Here is a 16208-nt window from a genome sequence, read left to right on the forward strand (position 1 = left end):
ACAGGGGTGCTAAATGTGTCGATGCCATCGGATGGGTTCGCGTCGGGTTTGCCCGCGAAGGCTGCTGTGTCAGCTTGCCAACAAAGGGTGCCGTGACGGCTCGCCGGCAAAGGCTGCCGCTCGGCCTTGTTGGCCGGGGTGGCCCGTCGCGGCACCGGGGACGCGATGGCTCATCTCCGCCACGGAAGTGGATTGGACGGGGAGCCGGTTTGGCCATGATCTCAGATCATCTGAATATGGCTCGAATCTATAGGGTAATATTGCCCCGGTAACAGCTCGGTTGTGTGACATTCTCTTCTTCGAAAAGAGTTTCCGTGTCAGAAGGGGCGTGTTCGTCTCCCACAGTAGGGTCCACAGCGTGTTTTCAATGGCGAATGTCCGGGCACGAGATGCAGCCAATATGGCGACCACTTGGATGTCGAATGAGACTTCCGCAACATTGCGCATGGATGACGCGCTCTCCGCTCACATTTATTTTTTCGTATAGACATTGAAGTGAATAATGATATATGTATTTTTCATTGCAATATCTATTTTAGAATGTTTATAGGGATGACACTTGACCTTCAAATATGTTATATAATGAAATCATTTAGGAAATATATTTATTTCTTGCTTAAAATATATGCTTTAGCAGTCGAGTATGCTAGGCTGGGAGTGCACGCTGTTATGTCGTTTCTGGTTTTTTTCGAGGGTGCGTTCGAAAGCACAATAACAAATCATCATGGGTCAGCCGGTCGGGGTGATCGAATACAAATTTTCGTTTGAAAACCAAACCAAAAAAATCTCGAAATTTTTGTCCGAAAACCGATTTGTACGAAAACAGAAAACCTCCCAGTCTGAGAAAACACTGGCAGCTGTCTATGTAACACTGCGCCACTGGCTAAAACAAGGTGCTCTCGAAGCATCTAACAACAGATGGATGCCCATAATGTGAATGAAATACTGCTGCAATACATTGACATGTGCCATCTGCTGTGACGAAAAAGGTGGCTGCATGTGGATGTGCGGAAGGGGGGGGGGGGGCAAAATTATGTTTGAGAAAGAAAGAGTGGCTGGCCTGCATAGTTGGCATCATGGACGCCAACATCCAGCAGTGTGTGTGTGTGTGTGTTCTTGTGTATGTAAGACAAAGATACATGTTGTGTACTGTGTGTGAGGGGGAGGCGTGATGAGCTTGTGTGTATGAGGAACAAATATTCACTGCCGTGAGTCACACAGCCCACACAGCCTCTTCCTCACAATTTGCATAATGCATGCACACACACACACACACACGCACACACACACACACACACACACACACACAGACAAACACGCGCACACACACATATATAGGACTTTAAATGTAGGACAACCTCTAATTTGATTCTGCCCCGCTCCTTTGAGACGTAATTAAAGCATTAAAAAGCTTTGTGCGCCAGCGAGGCAATTGAGACAGTCTTCAGCGTATAAATGGGATTCGTCGTTTCAGGAAATTACTGCCCCGCCTTCCTTCCCGTCCCACCTGAACCCCCATGCAAGGCGCACACGCACACACACACACACACACACACACACACACACGCACACACACACACGCACGCACAAACACCATCTCTTTGCCTCTTCACCCTGTCTCATCTGTGTGAAATCTACTGCAAAACATTGTTTTTACCCCACTGAACAGTTAACAAAGAAAATGGAAGAAGATTAGGGCACGCATACACACACACGCGCACACATACACAGAGTACCAGCAGGATACATTGAAAAACATCCTTATCCATATAAATCCCGCCTAAGGGTTGTGCGGTGTGGGGATCATATTTCCTGGAGCACTGCCTGGCTGTTTACATCACACTTTGTCAGTGTGTGCGTGTGTGAGTGGTGGGGGTGGTGGGGAGACGTAGCGTTGGAATTGTACACCCCGGCTAATGACTGCATATTATCTCACACCCACTCTTTAAAAAGGACTGCAGAAGATTTATGCGGAATGACTAATAGTTGGCCGTGTTGTGTTTGTGGGCTACAAGGGCTGTTTTGTTGCGCGCCATAGCAACAGTCCATTCAAGCACAGCGCGATAGCATCCGCTTTCTGCACCCGGCAAAAAACCTGGATGTGGACGACGGATGCAAATGCGTGATGAAGCCGGAATATATAGAAATATCAATACTTGTGGTAAGACTAGCAGTGGAATGGATATTAACAGGGCATGTGGCTTCATGTTCAAAGTGCTTTGTTTGAACGATGTGTTCCAATGAAACAACTGGATGTTTGTAATCACGAAACAGCTTGTTATTTAGCTTAGTATTAGTCAGACAATTTTATTTGTCTTGAGAATGAAATATTTAGTTTCTTAGACCACTGTGGCCAGTCACCAGTATACCGTAATTTCCGGCCTATGAGATAATTCGACAGAACGCCAACAGGTTTATGTACAACTGTTCGTGCTATCACTAGCTTGCTAGGCTACGGAATATTTTGTTGCCTGTTTGTGAGCCGTACCGTGTTAAAAGTGCATGGACATACCACAGGCAATCGTTGATGGAATGTTGCCTCCTGAGCACCAGTGATGAAAACCAAGTTTTTCCCCATTTTGTCCCTATACACTCACACACAGAGAAACATCCATCGAGCCATTTTCTGAGCCGCTTATCCTCACAAAGGTCGCAGGAGTGCTGGAGCCTATTCCAGATATCTTCGGGCAGGAGGCAGGGTACACCCTCAACTAGTCGCCAGCCAACCACAGTGGAGAAAGAAAAACAACCATTCACACAGAAACATCCATCCATCCATTTTCTTTGCCGCTCATCCTCACGAAGGTCGTGGGAGTGCTGGAGCCTATCCCAGCTGTCAAGGGGCAGGAGGCAGGGTACACCTTGAACTGGCTGCCAGCCAATCGCAGGGCACATCGAGACAAACAGCCGTACTCACAATCACACCTAGGGGCAATTTAGTGTCCAATTAATGTTGCCTGTTTCTGGGATGTGGGAGGAAACCGGAGTGCCCAGAGAAAACCTACGTAGGCACAGGGAGAACATGCAAACTCCACACAGGCGGGTCCAGGATTGAACCCGGGACCTCAGAAATGTGGTGCCAACGCTTTCCAGCTAATCTACCGTGCTGCCCCATGCAGAAAAAAAAAATAAAATACATTTCCATGGCACATTGTTGTTGTATCACCATGGTTTTAACGTGTATCCAGACACGTGGAATGTGAGAGGTTTTCTGGTTCCACTTCTGCGACAGTGTTTGATTTGATAAGACAAAAGTCTACCTCCGGTAGAACTAAGTTGGGGTGATGGTGGCTAGCCATGAGGAACGAGTCTGTAAACTACCAGCTACTGCAACTCACTGCAAAGCATACAATTCATAGATTGAGATTTAACAGGTTAGTCACTTAACAGTGAGACAACTCATAACTCACAGCTGATACCCTTGTCACTCACCAGGCCAGGCCTCTCTCGACTTTTAAAGCCAAACACACTCAAAGTCACAGATACTATAGTAGAACCTGCGGATGGTCACCACAAGTAGAAAAAAAAAAATCCTCACCATGGACATTATTTTGTTTAAGAATGGAAAAACAAATTTTCATGGACATTATTTTGTTTAAGAATGGAAAAACAAATTTTCATTTGATTACTCCATTAATCAATGGCATAAGTGGTCCACCAATTGATTCTGAAAATATTCAGTTTTTGCAGCCCTAATGGTTAATAAGAGTTCGGTACCTCCTGACACACTGTTATGCCTCCGGTGCTACGTCAGACATTGACAAATTGATGGGTCGAAATGGCACCGATTCGAAATTGGCCACTTAGCCCTCCAGTGTAAATTCAGCTGAAGAATAGCTCTCGCCTTATCACTAGATAGAAATATCAACGGCTATGTCCAAGAACCCACATCAACTCAGCTTCTTCAAGTGTATAAAGTGTTTGTGTGTAAATGTGTGTGTGTTGAGGTAAAGGTTTGTGTCTTCGGCTGCTCTGGACAGAGGCTTTGCAGTGGAGCGAGAGCCTAATCCTGTTTGGGCCAGGAATTTGATTTTGATTATTATCTCTCACGAACCATACCAAGGCTTATCCCCCCCCCACACACACACCTCCCCTTGCAGCCCGCCAGAGTTGACCTCGTTAAGATGCTCTAAAGAGGATTATTCTACTTTTATCACTTGGGAGTGAGGTGCCCTTGCAAACACAGGACTTGGCAGGGCTCGGCTCGCCTCCCCGCTCGGCGCAACTATCTTGACCCCGCGTGCAAGGCCAGCCAAGCATGCGTTAAAAACACACACAAACATGACACTCATGGCATCCTGCCCTGGAGACACAGATGCACAAAAAATATGCACACACACATACATAGATGTGACAAGGTGGCTGTAGGGAAGCGTTTAATAGTACAAGACTCACCCCCCCCCCCCACACACACACACACAGAGGAAAGTGCGCAGAGATTGCAAAACCGAGGGAAATGGGCAATTTGTCAAGAAGGGGGCGGGGGGTAATGGTGAAGCAGGAACCGTCCGACGGTTTGGAGAGCATGTCTGAGATTAAAGCCAGACGTGTGGAGGGGGGTGGGGGCTGGGGGTTAAGATTACACCCCGTATGGTTGTGCAGATGATTGATGTCTGCTTGTAAAAAGCAAGGTTATTACTCACAACAACCCACAGGAGAGAAGCGGAAAGGCTGAACGAAAGATTGGTCTCAAAGTTTGCTGTAAAACGGCCAATGAGATGACGACGGATGGATGGATGGATGGATGGATGGATGGAGGACTGTAGATAGATACACAGCCAGTACTTTCCAACAATTCATGAAGCTCCTTTAAAAACCAATCCATGGCCAGCGTCCCATTTTTGGGACATCATGATTTTCACGCATTATATCCTTCAGTATATCAAAATATTGAAGTGTTTTATTCTGAAGCCATAATTTGGTATCGGGAGAGGATAACTCATCGGTCAAATTTATTTCCCTTTCCTTCCTGACCCAACATGGCTGCCTCAAGTACACATGGAGCGTTTTCCAATAGAAGAAAGGGAGAAAGGTCAGTATGAAACCAAGTTTGTCTTCAACATGCTAATCCATCAGTATTATTCATGCATAAGTGCCGTTCTAGAATAAAAATGAATTAATGAACATATCTGTAGTATGTACCACTTCACAGAACTGATAAGATAGCCGTCCCGGTTTTGAGACTCTGCCTTCTTTTTTGCCCTTTGTTTTATGCGTTAAATGAAAAAGAAGTGTTATTTCCTTGATTGTGGCCTGTTAGGAGACTTTTATCTCAATAAGGCGAAAAATTCCCACCCTGCCCATGAATGGGTTAACGTTTCTATCGGCCGTGACAATTCTCCGTCAATGACTAACCATGACTTTTAACGTTATTTGTCAGTTTTATTACTTTTTTCCCCAGGCTTGACACCAATCTCATTGGCTTGCTCGGTATCATCCGATAAGTATTTCACGCTGATCAGCTTTAATGTGGCAGCTGACACTTTGCCGCCTTGTGGACGCGTCTAATTATTTAGAGTTACTTGGAAAACAGCATGCAAAAATAACTTTGGATAATGAGCCACATACTGCTTCACCACCAAAGACATTATCATCATTATCTGATCATATGCCGGAGCCTCCATTACATTAAATTACACACATCATTGTGTACTCTGAATTACACAGAGACAGGAAGTAGACAAACAAGCGAGGCTGTTGTCGCAGTGCTGTGAATCCTGGCGGAGTCTGAATGGGATCACGGGGATGAAGCAACACATTGTTCCAGTCAGGGCCTTGGCGCTCTTAGGCGGACAAACAGAGCAGCTAATTCTCTTCTCTGCTCCGATGCAGCGCGGTCTGGTGTTTTGTGTCAAGGCAGAGGTCTAAGGGGGGGGCTCCAGCGGGGCTGAGGCCAGCTGGGCCAATCAAGCAACCCCCGTAGAGAGCTTTGTTCCTGCCCAGCGCACCGTTCTGCACCGGTGAAGGGTTAGCTCGACGCCAATCTACCTCCCCCCCACAGCCACATTCCCCACAGGGAACAAGCTGCTGAATACTGATGCAGCAGGTACACATAAACACACACACACACACACACACTCCATGAGCACTCGAATGAAAATGCAAAATGATGAATCGTTTAAATTCAGAACATCCGGCCACGCAATGAACAACAAAAGGCCGTTCTGCAAATATAAAGTCGACCAATTGCTGATGAATTTGTACTTTGAATCTTCTTCCACGTGAAAAAAAAAAAAAAGAGACGCACACGACACACACATTCCTACTGCTAGACACAAGCAAGAGTGTCTGCTTTTATTTATGAGTCACAGTCCTTTCAGTGAATTTCCTAATGGAAAACGACGTCAATCACAAAGATGAATACATTTAAAAGAGACATATGGGACAATTGATTTTTAATTGCTTTGACATAAGTATTTCTGTTTCTAGAATGTCTTCCCACCCTTTATGTAAAACATTATTCAAACAAGTACAGTGGTAATTTCACTTACGGTACCAACTTATAAATTTCCCAAGTTCCGATCCATCGCTTGGTCAGGTCAATTTTGTGTTTTTAGGTTACCAGTCAATATTATGTATAATATACAACGCGGCCATGTCAGAGCAAATAAGTTTACAGTAACCCTGGGCTGTTCTGTTACGGATGATCTTCACTGCATTCATAGTACTGTACTTCTCTTGTATTTTTGTCAAAACGATTTTTTGGGATAATATTTTGTGGTATGTTTACAGTGTTAAACAGTAATAATATAATGTACAGCATCAATTACTTGCAATGAACAGTGTTTCCTGTTAATCTTTAGTTATCTGATTATTTCTGAAAATGAGCCTGTGAATAAGCTCTTTTGAATTCTACCGAATTTATTCCAGAATTCTACTTATTTACATAATGACCTTCGTCACACTGAGTTTCTCTGCACGTTTAGCAGCTAGCCTCCTAGATCGCCCATTGTCCACAGTCTCGAGCACTAACGTCAAGGCGAAAAGGTAATAAGATAATAAGTGTTAGCACAGATTAATGTTAGCTTCTGATAAGTGGTACATACCGGTACTAAAAGTTTGCCTAATTTGTCAACACGGGGGTTTCCACTCATAAACACGAACTTGGTAGTTTGGTGTTGAAATGCTACATCTACCAATGAAAATGCATTGTGCTACACTCAACAGCCATAGCCGCTCAGTGTTATTTTTGCTTTTGTGTTCATATGTACTGAATCGTTTGCGTTCTTTTTTTCAGTCTTTATATTTTCCATAGCTCTGAGATGTCATGGCACTCTGCATAGGTCAGTCTTGGTACTACGATAGAATTCTGGTTTGTGGAAGCAGACTGTTGATGGAGATAACGTCGTGTGTATGTCATCTGTCGAACATTCGACACTAAGAGCAGTAAGTACGGTGGTAGATCGAGTTAAAATTATAATTCTATGGTTTGAAGATATTCTGTAAAGTTCAGATTTGAAAAAAAAATTCAAGTAATGACCCATAGTTTTGCTAGTTATTGCAACATCTTGTCAAGATTACTGCTCACAATACACTTGCAATGCAAGTGGAAGGACATCATTTCAGTCACCAGCAGGGGGCAACATTACCCACAACGGCATCCCCCTGAGATCGGTGAAAACTGATGAATTTATTTGTTCAATTCTTATTCCACAAATGCAATACGAATCAGAATACTCTGTTTCGACTAAGGGGGCACATAAACCACATTCTTCCTCTTCAAGCTAAAAACATGCAACCAGTTTGTTGTTCCTAACACTCGATGCGCACTGCTTTATCTTTGAAAATCGTGTTTTATGACATTGTGATGCTATCTGTATGAAAAGAGCACAAGTCAGTTTTTCCAAGAGCAGTCATGTGTATCTTGTTGCTCTAATTGAGTCCGAGGCGGCTCCGCCCCTCCCATTCAAGCCATCCTTGACAAAAATCAACATCACCTGTGACCCGTGTCGTCAACTTGGCTAGTCAACAGCAACCCCCTTCGTTGGGCGGGGAGGTGCACGTTTGTCATGCTAATCAGATGGCCTAACCTTAATGACCCAGACATCTGCTGGCCCGCGTGTCAAACCCCCACCCTGCATTCAATCCCCCCCCCCCGCACTGACAAAAAAAAAAAAAAAGACCCTTGAGGCTGCTAAGAATCTGTGTATGTGTGTGTGTCTTTGCAAGAATTATCAACAAGAGTCTATTTCCACTGGCTGCAACCAAACACAGCGAGGGTTACTCACTCACACACCACACACAAATGCAGAGGGGAGGATATGGGGAGGTTATTTAATGGGCGAGACAGGAGACCACCGGGATTAAAAACCCCCTCCACACGCAGCCGGAGGTTTTAGCGGAAAGGCTGGGGGCTGCTCTGTTAATTCAAGTGAGGTTCATAATGTCCCTGACCCTCCCACCACTACAGGAGACCTTTTTGTGTGTGCGTGTGTGTGTGCGCGCACGGGTTCGTGCATTTGCGTGGTCAGGGTTAAACCGATTTAAGTCACCTGCCAAACTCAGAGGAGTTGACAACAAATGGCTTCGATTTATTTTGCGGGAAATTCCTAAGCATTTGGGGGACCGGGATTGTGCTGTTTGGACCGATTTTGTGGCGAGTGGCTTTGTAAAATAAGCTTTCACTCATGGCTGGAAGTGGATTTCCAGGTTTGGAGCGACCTAGCCAGGTGGTTTGGTAGCTACCACCAACCCATGCAAATACAGTATACAAAAGGATATGAGTGTTGTGTTTTACAAGAAAACTTTACTATATTTCTAATGTTGAATGTAATTGCGGTTACTGTCGCCGTAATACATGTGGGATAAACGCCTTTGTTTGCAATTACAGAGGTCAAACGTTTCCTGTAGTTGTTCACCAGGTTTGCACAAACTGCAGGAGGGATTTTGGCCCGCTCCTGCACACAGATCTTCTCTAGATCAAATAGGTTTCTGGGCTGTTGCTGAGAAACGCGGAGTTTCAGCTCCCTCCAAATATTTTCTATTGGGTTTAGGTCTGGAGACTGGCAAGGCCACGCCAGAACCTTGATATGCTTCTTACGGAGCCCCTCCTTGGTTTTCCTGGCTGTGTGCTTCGGGTCGTTGTCAGGTTTAAAGACCCAGCCACAACCCGTCTTCAATGCTCTGACTGAGGGAAAGAGGTTGTTCCTCAAAATCTCACGATACATGGCCCTGGTCATCCTCGCCTTAATACAGTGCAGTCGTCCTGTCCAATGTGCAGAAAAACACCCCCAAAGCATGATGCTACCGCCCCCATGCTTCACAGAAGGGATGGTGTTCTTGAGATGAAACTCATCAGTCGTCTTCCTCCAAACACAGTAAGTGGAATTATTACAAGTTTGAGTGTTACTGATTGTATGGGGTGGAGAGGTGTCTTTATGCAGCTAACGAGGTGCATCTGATTCAGGATAATACATGGAGTGGAGGTGGACTTTTAAAGGCGGACTAACAGGTCTTCGAGGGTCAGAATTCTAGCTGTTCAAATACTTATTTGCAGCTGTATCACACAAATCATTTAAAAAAAAAAATCATACATTATGATTTCTTTTTAGATTATCTCTTTCACAGTGGACATGCACCTACAATGAAAATGTCAGACCCCTCTGTGATTTTTAAGTGGGAGAACTAGCAATGTAGCAGGGTGTTCAAATGCTTATTTTCTTCACTGTACATTATCGTGAATGAATGGGACCTGCTTTCAAAATAACCACAGTTTTTCTTCACCTGCACGACACATACGGTCCTCTTTTGGGTACCATGTAGTGGGTGAACAATCCAACACTTGATGAATTTTGCTCTCAGTAAGACCCCCCTGTACACCCACTTAAAAATAAATGAACGTGAGGTCACTATGAATGCTCGATCCAGCTGCCAAAATACTGCCAGTCTCCAATGGCTGATCACAGTAAAGCTGTCTTCCGTAGATAGTTACAATGAGAAAATGAGCCATACAATCTGAGCAAAGCATATATTAATAAGAAATGTGCCCATCTCAAGTGCCAGGTGAAAAAGACCAAGTACAATAGTTTGAAAAATGAACTTTCTGGGCATCTTCAACCCAAATTGTCTTGTAATCCTGATAAACGGACAAAGATTATATGATATTATGGAAAACTTAAAGGTAAAATACATTTTTTACATTGTTGAGGTCTAATAACTTTACAATAAACCACGGACACCTGTAAGACGCAAAATTATATTTAAAGTGAGTTTATTTGGCTCGCATAAGCAAAAATCTATTTTTGTCCCCCGATTCCATTATCCAAGATGCTTATCCTTACAAGGGACTGATCAAAAATTAGCGCTTACATTTTGCCTATTGCCATCATGTTTTTTGTTCAGTCTATCAGTGCCTCATGCGTCATTGCGCGCTTGAAATCATCAGGACTTCCAATCAGTAGTCAGCAGTGCTGACATCATCCAAATACATCTTATTTATTGGTTTAGATGCAAATATGTAATGCCCATGAGAGCAGCCATGGGTCCACTGACCTATGTGCAATGCACCAACAGGGAGAGTGTCTGATGGAGTAATAACACAAAGCACCAAGTGACTGACATAATCATTTCACAACACAATAAACCGAGAGTGAAATTCATTGCAAACACTTTTAATGATCGCTTTTTGATGATTTTATTGAGTCGTCTTTGCATCCTCAGTTGTTTTGATTTGCTTCTTTGCTGGTTCGTCGAAATAAGTCTTAATGTGAAACCAGTCAATGGCGCCAAAAAATATTAAGGGCCACTGTACTGAGCTGAAAAAAAAGAAACATCGAATGATCGACTTTCATCACAATAGTCTTTAGTCGTTCAACCCGTATTATCGGGGGATTCTGCCTCGCTATCTTTTAACTTTGCCACTTCTCCCCCCGCCCCACCCACTCACAACCCACAAGCGGCTTTGTTGAAGCTGCATTAGAATTAATCAAGTCAAGAAAAAAAAAGGCAACAATATGCCAAATGCTATCAAGTGGGTCAAGCATCAAAAGAGGCTTTTTCCATCCCCACCACTATTAATCCAATGAACTGTGCCCATAACCTGCAACTAGAGCGGATTACTAAACTAAATTCATTGGTGGTGGTGGTGGTGGTGGGGGGGGGGGGGGCAAAAGAGGATTGCCGTCTTGAGGTCTAAAAATGTCCAAAAACATAAAGAAAAAGAAAAAAAAACGTCTACAATTTAATTGTCTAACGCAACGCTTAACTGAGGAACTTGTAATTTAAAAACAAAAAAAGTGAATGAATTGGCAGCACGGTGAGTCAGATGGAAAGCGTCGGCCTCACAGTTCTGAGGACCTGGGTTCAATCCCAGCCCTCCCTGTGTGGAGTTTGCATGTTCTCCCTGTGGCTGCGTTAGGGTTTTCTCCAGGCACTCCGGTTTCCTCCCACATCCCAAAAAAATGCAACATTAATTGGACACTCTAAATTGCCCCTAGGTGTGACTCTACGTGCCCTACGCTTGGCTAGCAACCAGTTTAGGGTGTACCCCGCCTCCTGCCCGTTGACAGCTGGGATACGTCCCAGCACTCCCCGTGACCCATGTGAGGATAAGCAGCTAAGAAAATGGATGGATGGAAGTGAATCAATTCACTCTTTCATCTTCCTTCACTTAATGCTTGGAATACAAGACAAATTTGGTCTCTATGACGATGGCACTTTGTCAAGACTACTGCCGTAAAATCTTGCTGTGTCGTGGTCAGACACTGGCTAGACTATAAGACATACAATACATTATGATATCACCATATCTTATGTTTAACGATCATTGAGCTAATCTTGTCAAATCAAGACCTGTTTTGGTGGCAGGGACCGGAAAACGTGACAACACAACGGGATACAGCCGTTACCATGAACATTTTCATTTTTTTACCCCCAAAAGGTGTGTAGTGCTGTACCGAGGTGCTCCAGAGAGGACATTTTTGGGCTGTTCGTTTTTCATGAAGTGCTGTCTTCAGGTAATGTTCAAGTACTTTTAATACCACTAACATGCTGGCAACATAATGTTATGAATTTAGCCAGTGCTAGCACTAACGTTTGTTCATAAACATTATGCCACCAATCCTCTCGGTTGACGGCAGGGGGTTCTCGTCGCGTAACGGCTCTAAAATCCTGCAATCTGCTCAAGGCATAAGCGAGTTTTCACCCCATTTGACCCCTGAGTGACTTTGGAGGCATTTCCTCACGCAAAAATGTTGATCCAAATGCCAGACTTTCATAAACAGGTGATGTGACAATAGTTGAGCAAGTGAGCATGCTCGCATGAGAAAGGCTAACTTATCTTGACGCACGTATCTATGTGAATGTCACAGATGCAGCTCATTCACAAGCCTGCGACAGAAGAGGTGGCAGCACAACGTACACAGGTTGACAGTGACGCTAACAGGTGCTTTGAGTTCCAATGACAGATTGGCATAAATAAAACCATCTTTCCATATATGCTCATTTTTAATCCTGTGACTCAAATATTACACACTCAAGTGAGAGAGTTTTAGATTGACTCTTTATGAATACTTAATTTTTCCTTCCCCGCTAATGTAGAGATTAAATGGTTTAGCAGTAAACCATGACACAACTTTAGATTCTTAGTATTACAATGTCAAATTTTCATTAGCGTGCATACGTTACAGTGCTAATAAATTAGGCACCCACTGTGACATTGTTACTGTAGTTATTCACTCACAAATGGGGATTTTGATTTTCATTTAGTACCTCATGTAACACCTGAGTGCACGTTATTGTGCCTCTAAACATGGTAGCCACAGCGAAGTTGGTAAGAAGAATGAGGCAGAAGTTAATGTTTTTATGATTATAAATGCTAGAGCTATTAACGAACGAATCGGTGGTGATTGTGATTCACACCACTAATACTAATGAGAAAAAAAAACATCTCCAACCACAATTTCCACGTTAGCATCTTGGCACATATGTTAGGGTGCGACTAAGACCTAGATTTACGTAGATCTTAGTACCCTATATATGTTACATTTCTTATCCACAATGATGACTTGGACAAAAGAGAGAATTTTATATTCACTAATAGGATTTAGCACTTCAAATACTTGGGGTCAACAATACAGAGCAATGGAGTGTGGTAAGGAAGTAAAGAAACGGGTCCAAGTGGGATGGAACAGTTGGTGGAAGGTGTCTGGTGTTCTATGTGACAAAAGAGTGTCCACTAGGATGAAGGGCAAAGTTTATAAAGCAGCAGTGAGGCCGGCCATGATGTAGGGATTAGAGACATGGCTCTGAAGAAATAACAGGAAGCAGAACTGGCGGTAGCAGAAATGAAGATGTTGAGGTTCTCGCTTCGTGTGAACAGGTTGGATAGGATTAGAAATGAGTTCATTCGAGGGACAGCCAAAGTTGGAGGTTTTGGAGACAAGATTCGAGAGAGCAGACTTCGATGGTTTGGACATGTTCAGAGGCGAGAGAGTGAGTATATTGGTAGAAGGATGCTGAGGATGGAGCTCCCAGGCAAAAGGGCGAGAGGAAGACCAAAGAGAAGGTTTATGGATGTGGTGAAGGAGGACATGAGGACAGTGGTTGTTAAAGAAGAAGACGCACGAGATAGACTCAGATGGAAAAAGATGATGATGAAAAGATGGCTGTGGCAAACCCTAACGGGACAAACCGAAAGAAAAAGAAGAAGACTACCAGATTTAGCATTTCAGTGCTGTGACAGTAAAATGTATTCATCCACAAAAATAGACGAGGGCAACAGCGCAAAAGTCATTATTACTATCATATGTAGCATCTCTACCAGGCAAACCAAAGTTAACTATGAACACAAAGACGCAAACCTTAGAAAAAGACATGCCTCAGAGAGTGACAACGAAGTGTCAAGTGCATATTCATGTTGGATAACGATCGAGACTGGTAGCAAGCTCCCTGGCTATCAAGGCACATGCTTGTGCAAATATTCAGCCATGTTCGATAGCACTTCACCTCAAAGCGATCACAACAGCAAACTCCACACAGGAAGCCTCAGCTGAGATTTTAGCATTTGGGCCCTTATGACTTTTGTACTTTTTCTTATGTAAGGCACATAAGATAAGCACCAGGACACTTTGTTGTCCATCCAGTTTTTCTGTCGCTTGTCAGCATCTGGGTCGCAAGTCAGCTGGAACCTTTAACGGCTTTGTATGGGATGAGATGCGGGACCTTGGACGGGTCACGAGCCATTTCAATTGCAGGGCACATATGGCCAAACATTTCACATACAATCTCCCATCTATAGGCAATTTACAGTACTCAATATGTTGAACATTTTCAACTCTAATAGTGGAGTACAGTACTAGCCCACTTGTGTTTGGCCACTAGTAGAGTGCGTGATAAGGACTCAATCACTGTTACCATGGCAATGCAAGAGTTTCAGCTTCCAATAGCAACATTCGTTAAAAAAAAATTACATGCACGTGTAATGTAACATATACAACAGGCAGACTTGCTGAACACAGTATTTGGCTATTTTGTGACAAGCATCAAAACAAAAATAAACATTGTTTAGAAAGCAAAGTCGCAGAGCCCACCATAGTAAAAAATAGGAGAAATACACATGTAAAAAAATACTTACTGAGTGTCTTGATTGTGGAAACATCATGTCAGTCCCTTGTTGCTGTCTTCCCCCCCCCCCTAAAACCAAAAAGCCTTGTGTTGATATTTTTCTTTGTCCCACCCCCCCAAAAAAAGCTTTCAAGTGGAGCTGTCCAGCGTCTAGCTCACGGCTAGCTCGCGAGAGACACCCCCCAAATAACAGAAACAAACACCTTAACCTCGGTAAAAATTAAAAAAAAAAAGACTTTGGTTTTGGTCTTGACGTCGTGGTTGGAGCTAGGCAGAGAGCATCTAAGCTAAGCTAGCCGTAATTCTTCCCCCCCAAAAGCTGTCACTCAAAAATTATTCATCGCTCGGAAGGACATTTGGAATTACCGCTTTACACTCACTCGGCGCGTGCTTAAAAACAACAGCTATATATATATAAAAAACCCAAGTCGAATAAGTTTTCTGAGTGAAGAAAAAAATGTAGGGGGAAAAAAAACGACAAAATGTCTGCTCATTAGTTCATTCCCGTTTTTTACGTCCCAACTCGCGAGAGGAAAACAAGCCAAAAAATAAAAATACACACACACACACACACACACACACACACACAGCGATTCGTATACGTTTCGTAAAAAAAAAAAATAGCCGGCAATTTCTGGATAAAAGACAGAAGGTGTGGGGGGGGGGGACGTTTTAAAAAGTCGAATCGTCTCTCCGTGCCGTGGACGTGAATTCAAGTCTTGTGCGTCTGTCTTCTCTGAAAGACCACAAGTCCGTCGATGCCTGCCTACTTGCACGCCCCACATAGAAATACACTGGCTAGATCGGTCCGGAAGACGAGCACACAGCTACGCTAAGGACAGATCTATGTGATGAGGCTCTCCAGCAGCCAGCCGCTTTTGGACATGTATGAGCAGATGGCGTCATCACGTGGACAGTACATGTAATAAAAGTGCAATATGACAAAATTAAATGATGACGATTAAAAAATAATAGTAAGAAAAACAAAACATTGTCTCTCTTTGCTGCCTATGGAAGCCCGTTTTTAAGAAAAATTACAATCATTGATAATAATAATAAAAAAAAAAAGGATCAAGACCAGTCCTCATTTTTACTGCATTTAAAGGTCAAGTGTCATGAAATGCATGATTTTTAGGATGTTATTAATGAAAAAACGGCAGCTGGTAGGGACCCTTCCGTTTTTTCAGCACAAAACATGATTTTGACGTATACAGCTTTTTGGAACTCCCGCCATGAAAATCCTCTCGAGGGATTTGTTTTTGACAAGAAGCAAGAAGTGACGATGGAGGCGGTAGCGTGCTCAAGCGGACTCGTTTCTTTCTATTAGTTTTACCTGCTGTAAGGTACCTCGTTGTTCCTTGGTGTTAGCCAAAATGCCAACTTGTTGCATTGCTGGATATGGCTTGAACACTCGGGAGGATGGATTCGCTCTTCATACTTTTCCAAAAGACCCGGTTAGGGGTGCAAAGGATGTGAGCTTTGTGGGTTCCAAATGACAGGTAGGTGTGTATACAGCTACTAAAAAAAATAACAGTTTGGGGGGGGACCACGTAACCCGTCTCTCATAATGTAACAAAAGATCTGCGGACGTATGACAGGGGTGCGAAATGTGTCGATGTGCGCATCGGACAGTTTCCGCGTCGAAC

The 16208-nt window shown here is 43.6% G+C and overlaps 1 protein-coding gene across 2 annotated transcripts in view; it reads right to left on the bottom strand.

The window, feature by feature from the left end:
• Window positions 1-15348, bottom strand: part of tle5 (TLE family member 5, transcriptional modulator) — a 45502-nt gene extending 30154 nt beyond the window's left edge. Inside the window, exon 1 of one of the 2 annotated variants that reach the window (XM_061825544.1) lies at window positions 14573-15348. In XM_061825544.1, the coding sequence (XP_061681528.1) occupies window positions 14573-14599 (27 nt within the window). In that variant the 5' untranslated portion in view covers window positions 14600-15348. The remainder of the gene's footprint in view (window positions 1-14572) is intronic. The other variant, XM_061825543.1, reaches the window with a different exon arrangement.
• Window positions 15349-16208: the final 860 nt, after the last annotated feature.

This window comes from Syngnathoides biaculeatus, chromosome 7 (assembly GCF_019802595.1).
Source record: "Syngnathoides biaculeatus isolate LvHL_M chromosome 7, ASM1980259v1, whole genome shotgun sequence".
NCBI classification, from domain to species: Eukaryota; Metazoa; Chordata; class Actinopteri; order Syngnathiformes; family Syngnathidae; genus Syngnathoides; species Syngnathoides biaculeatus.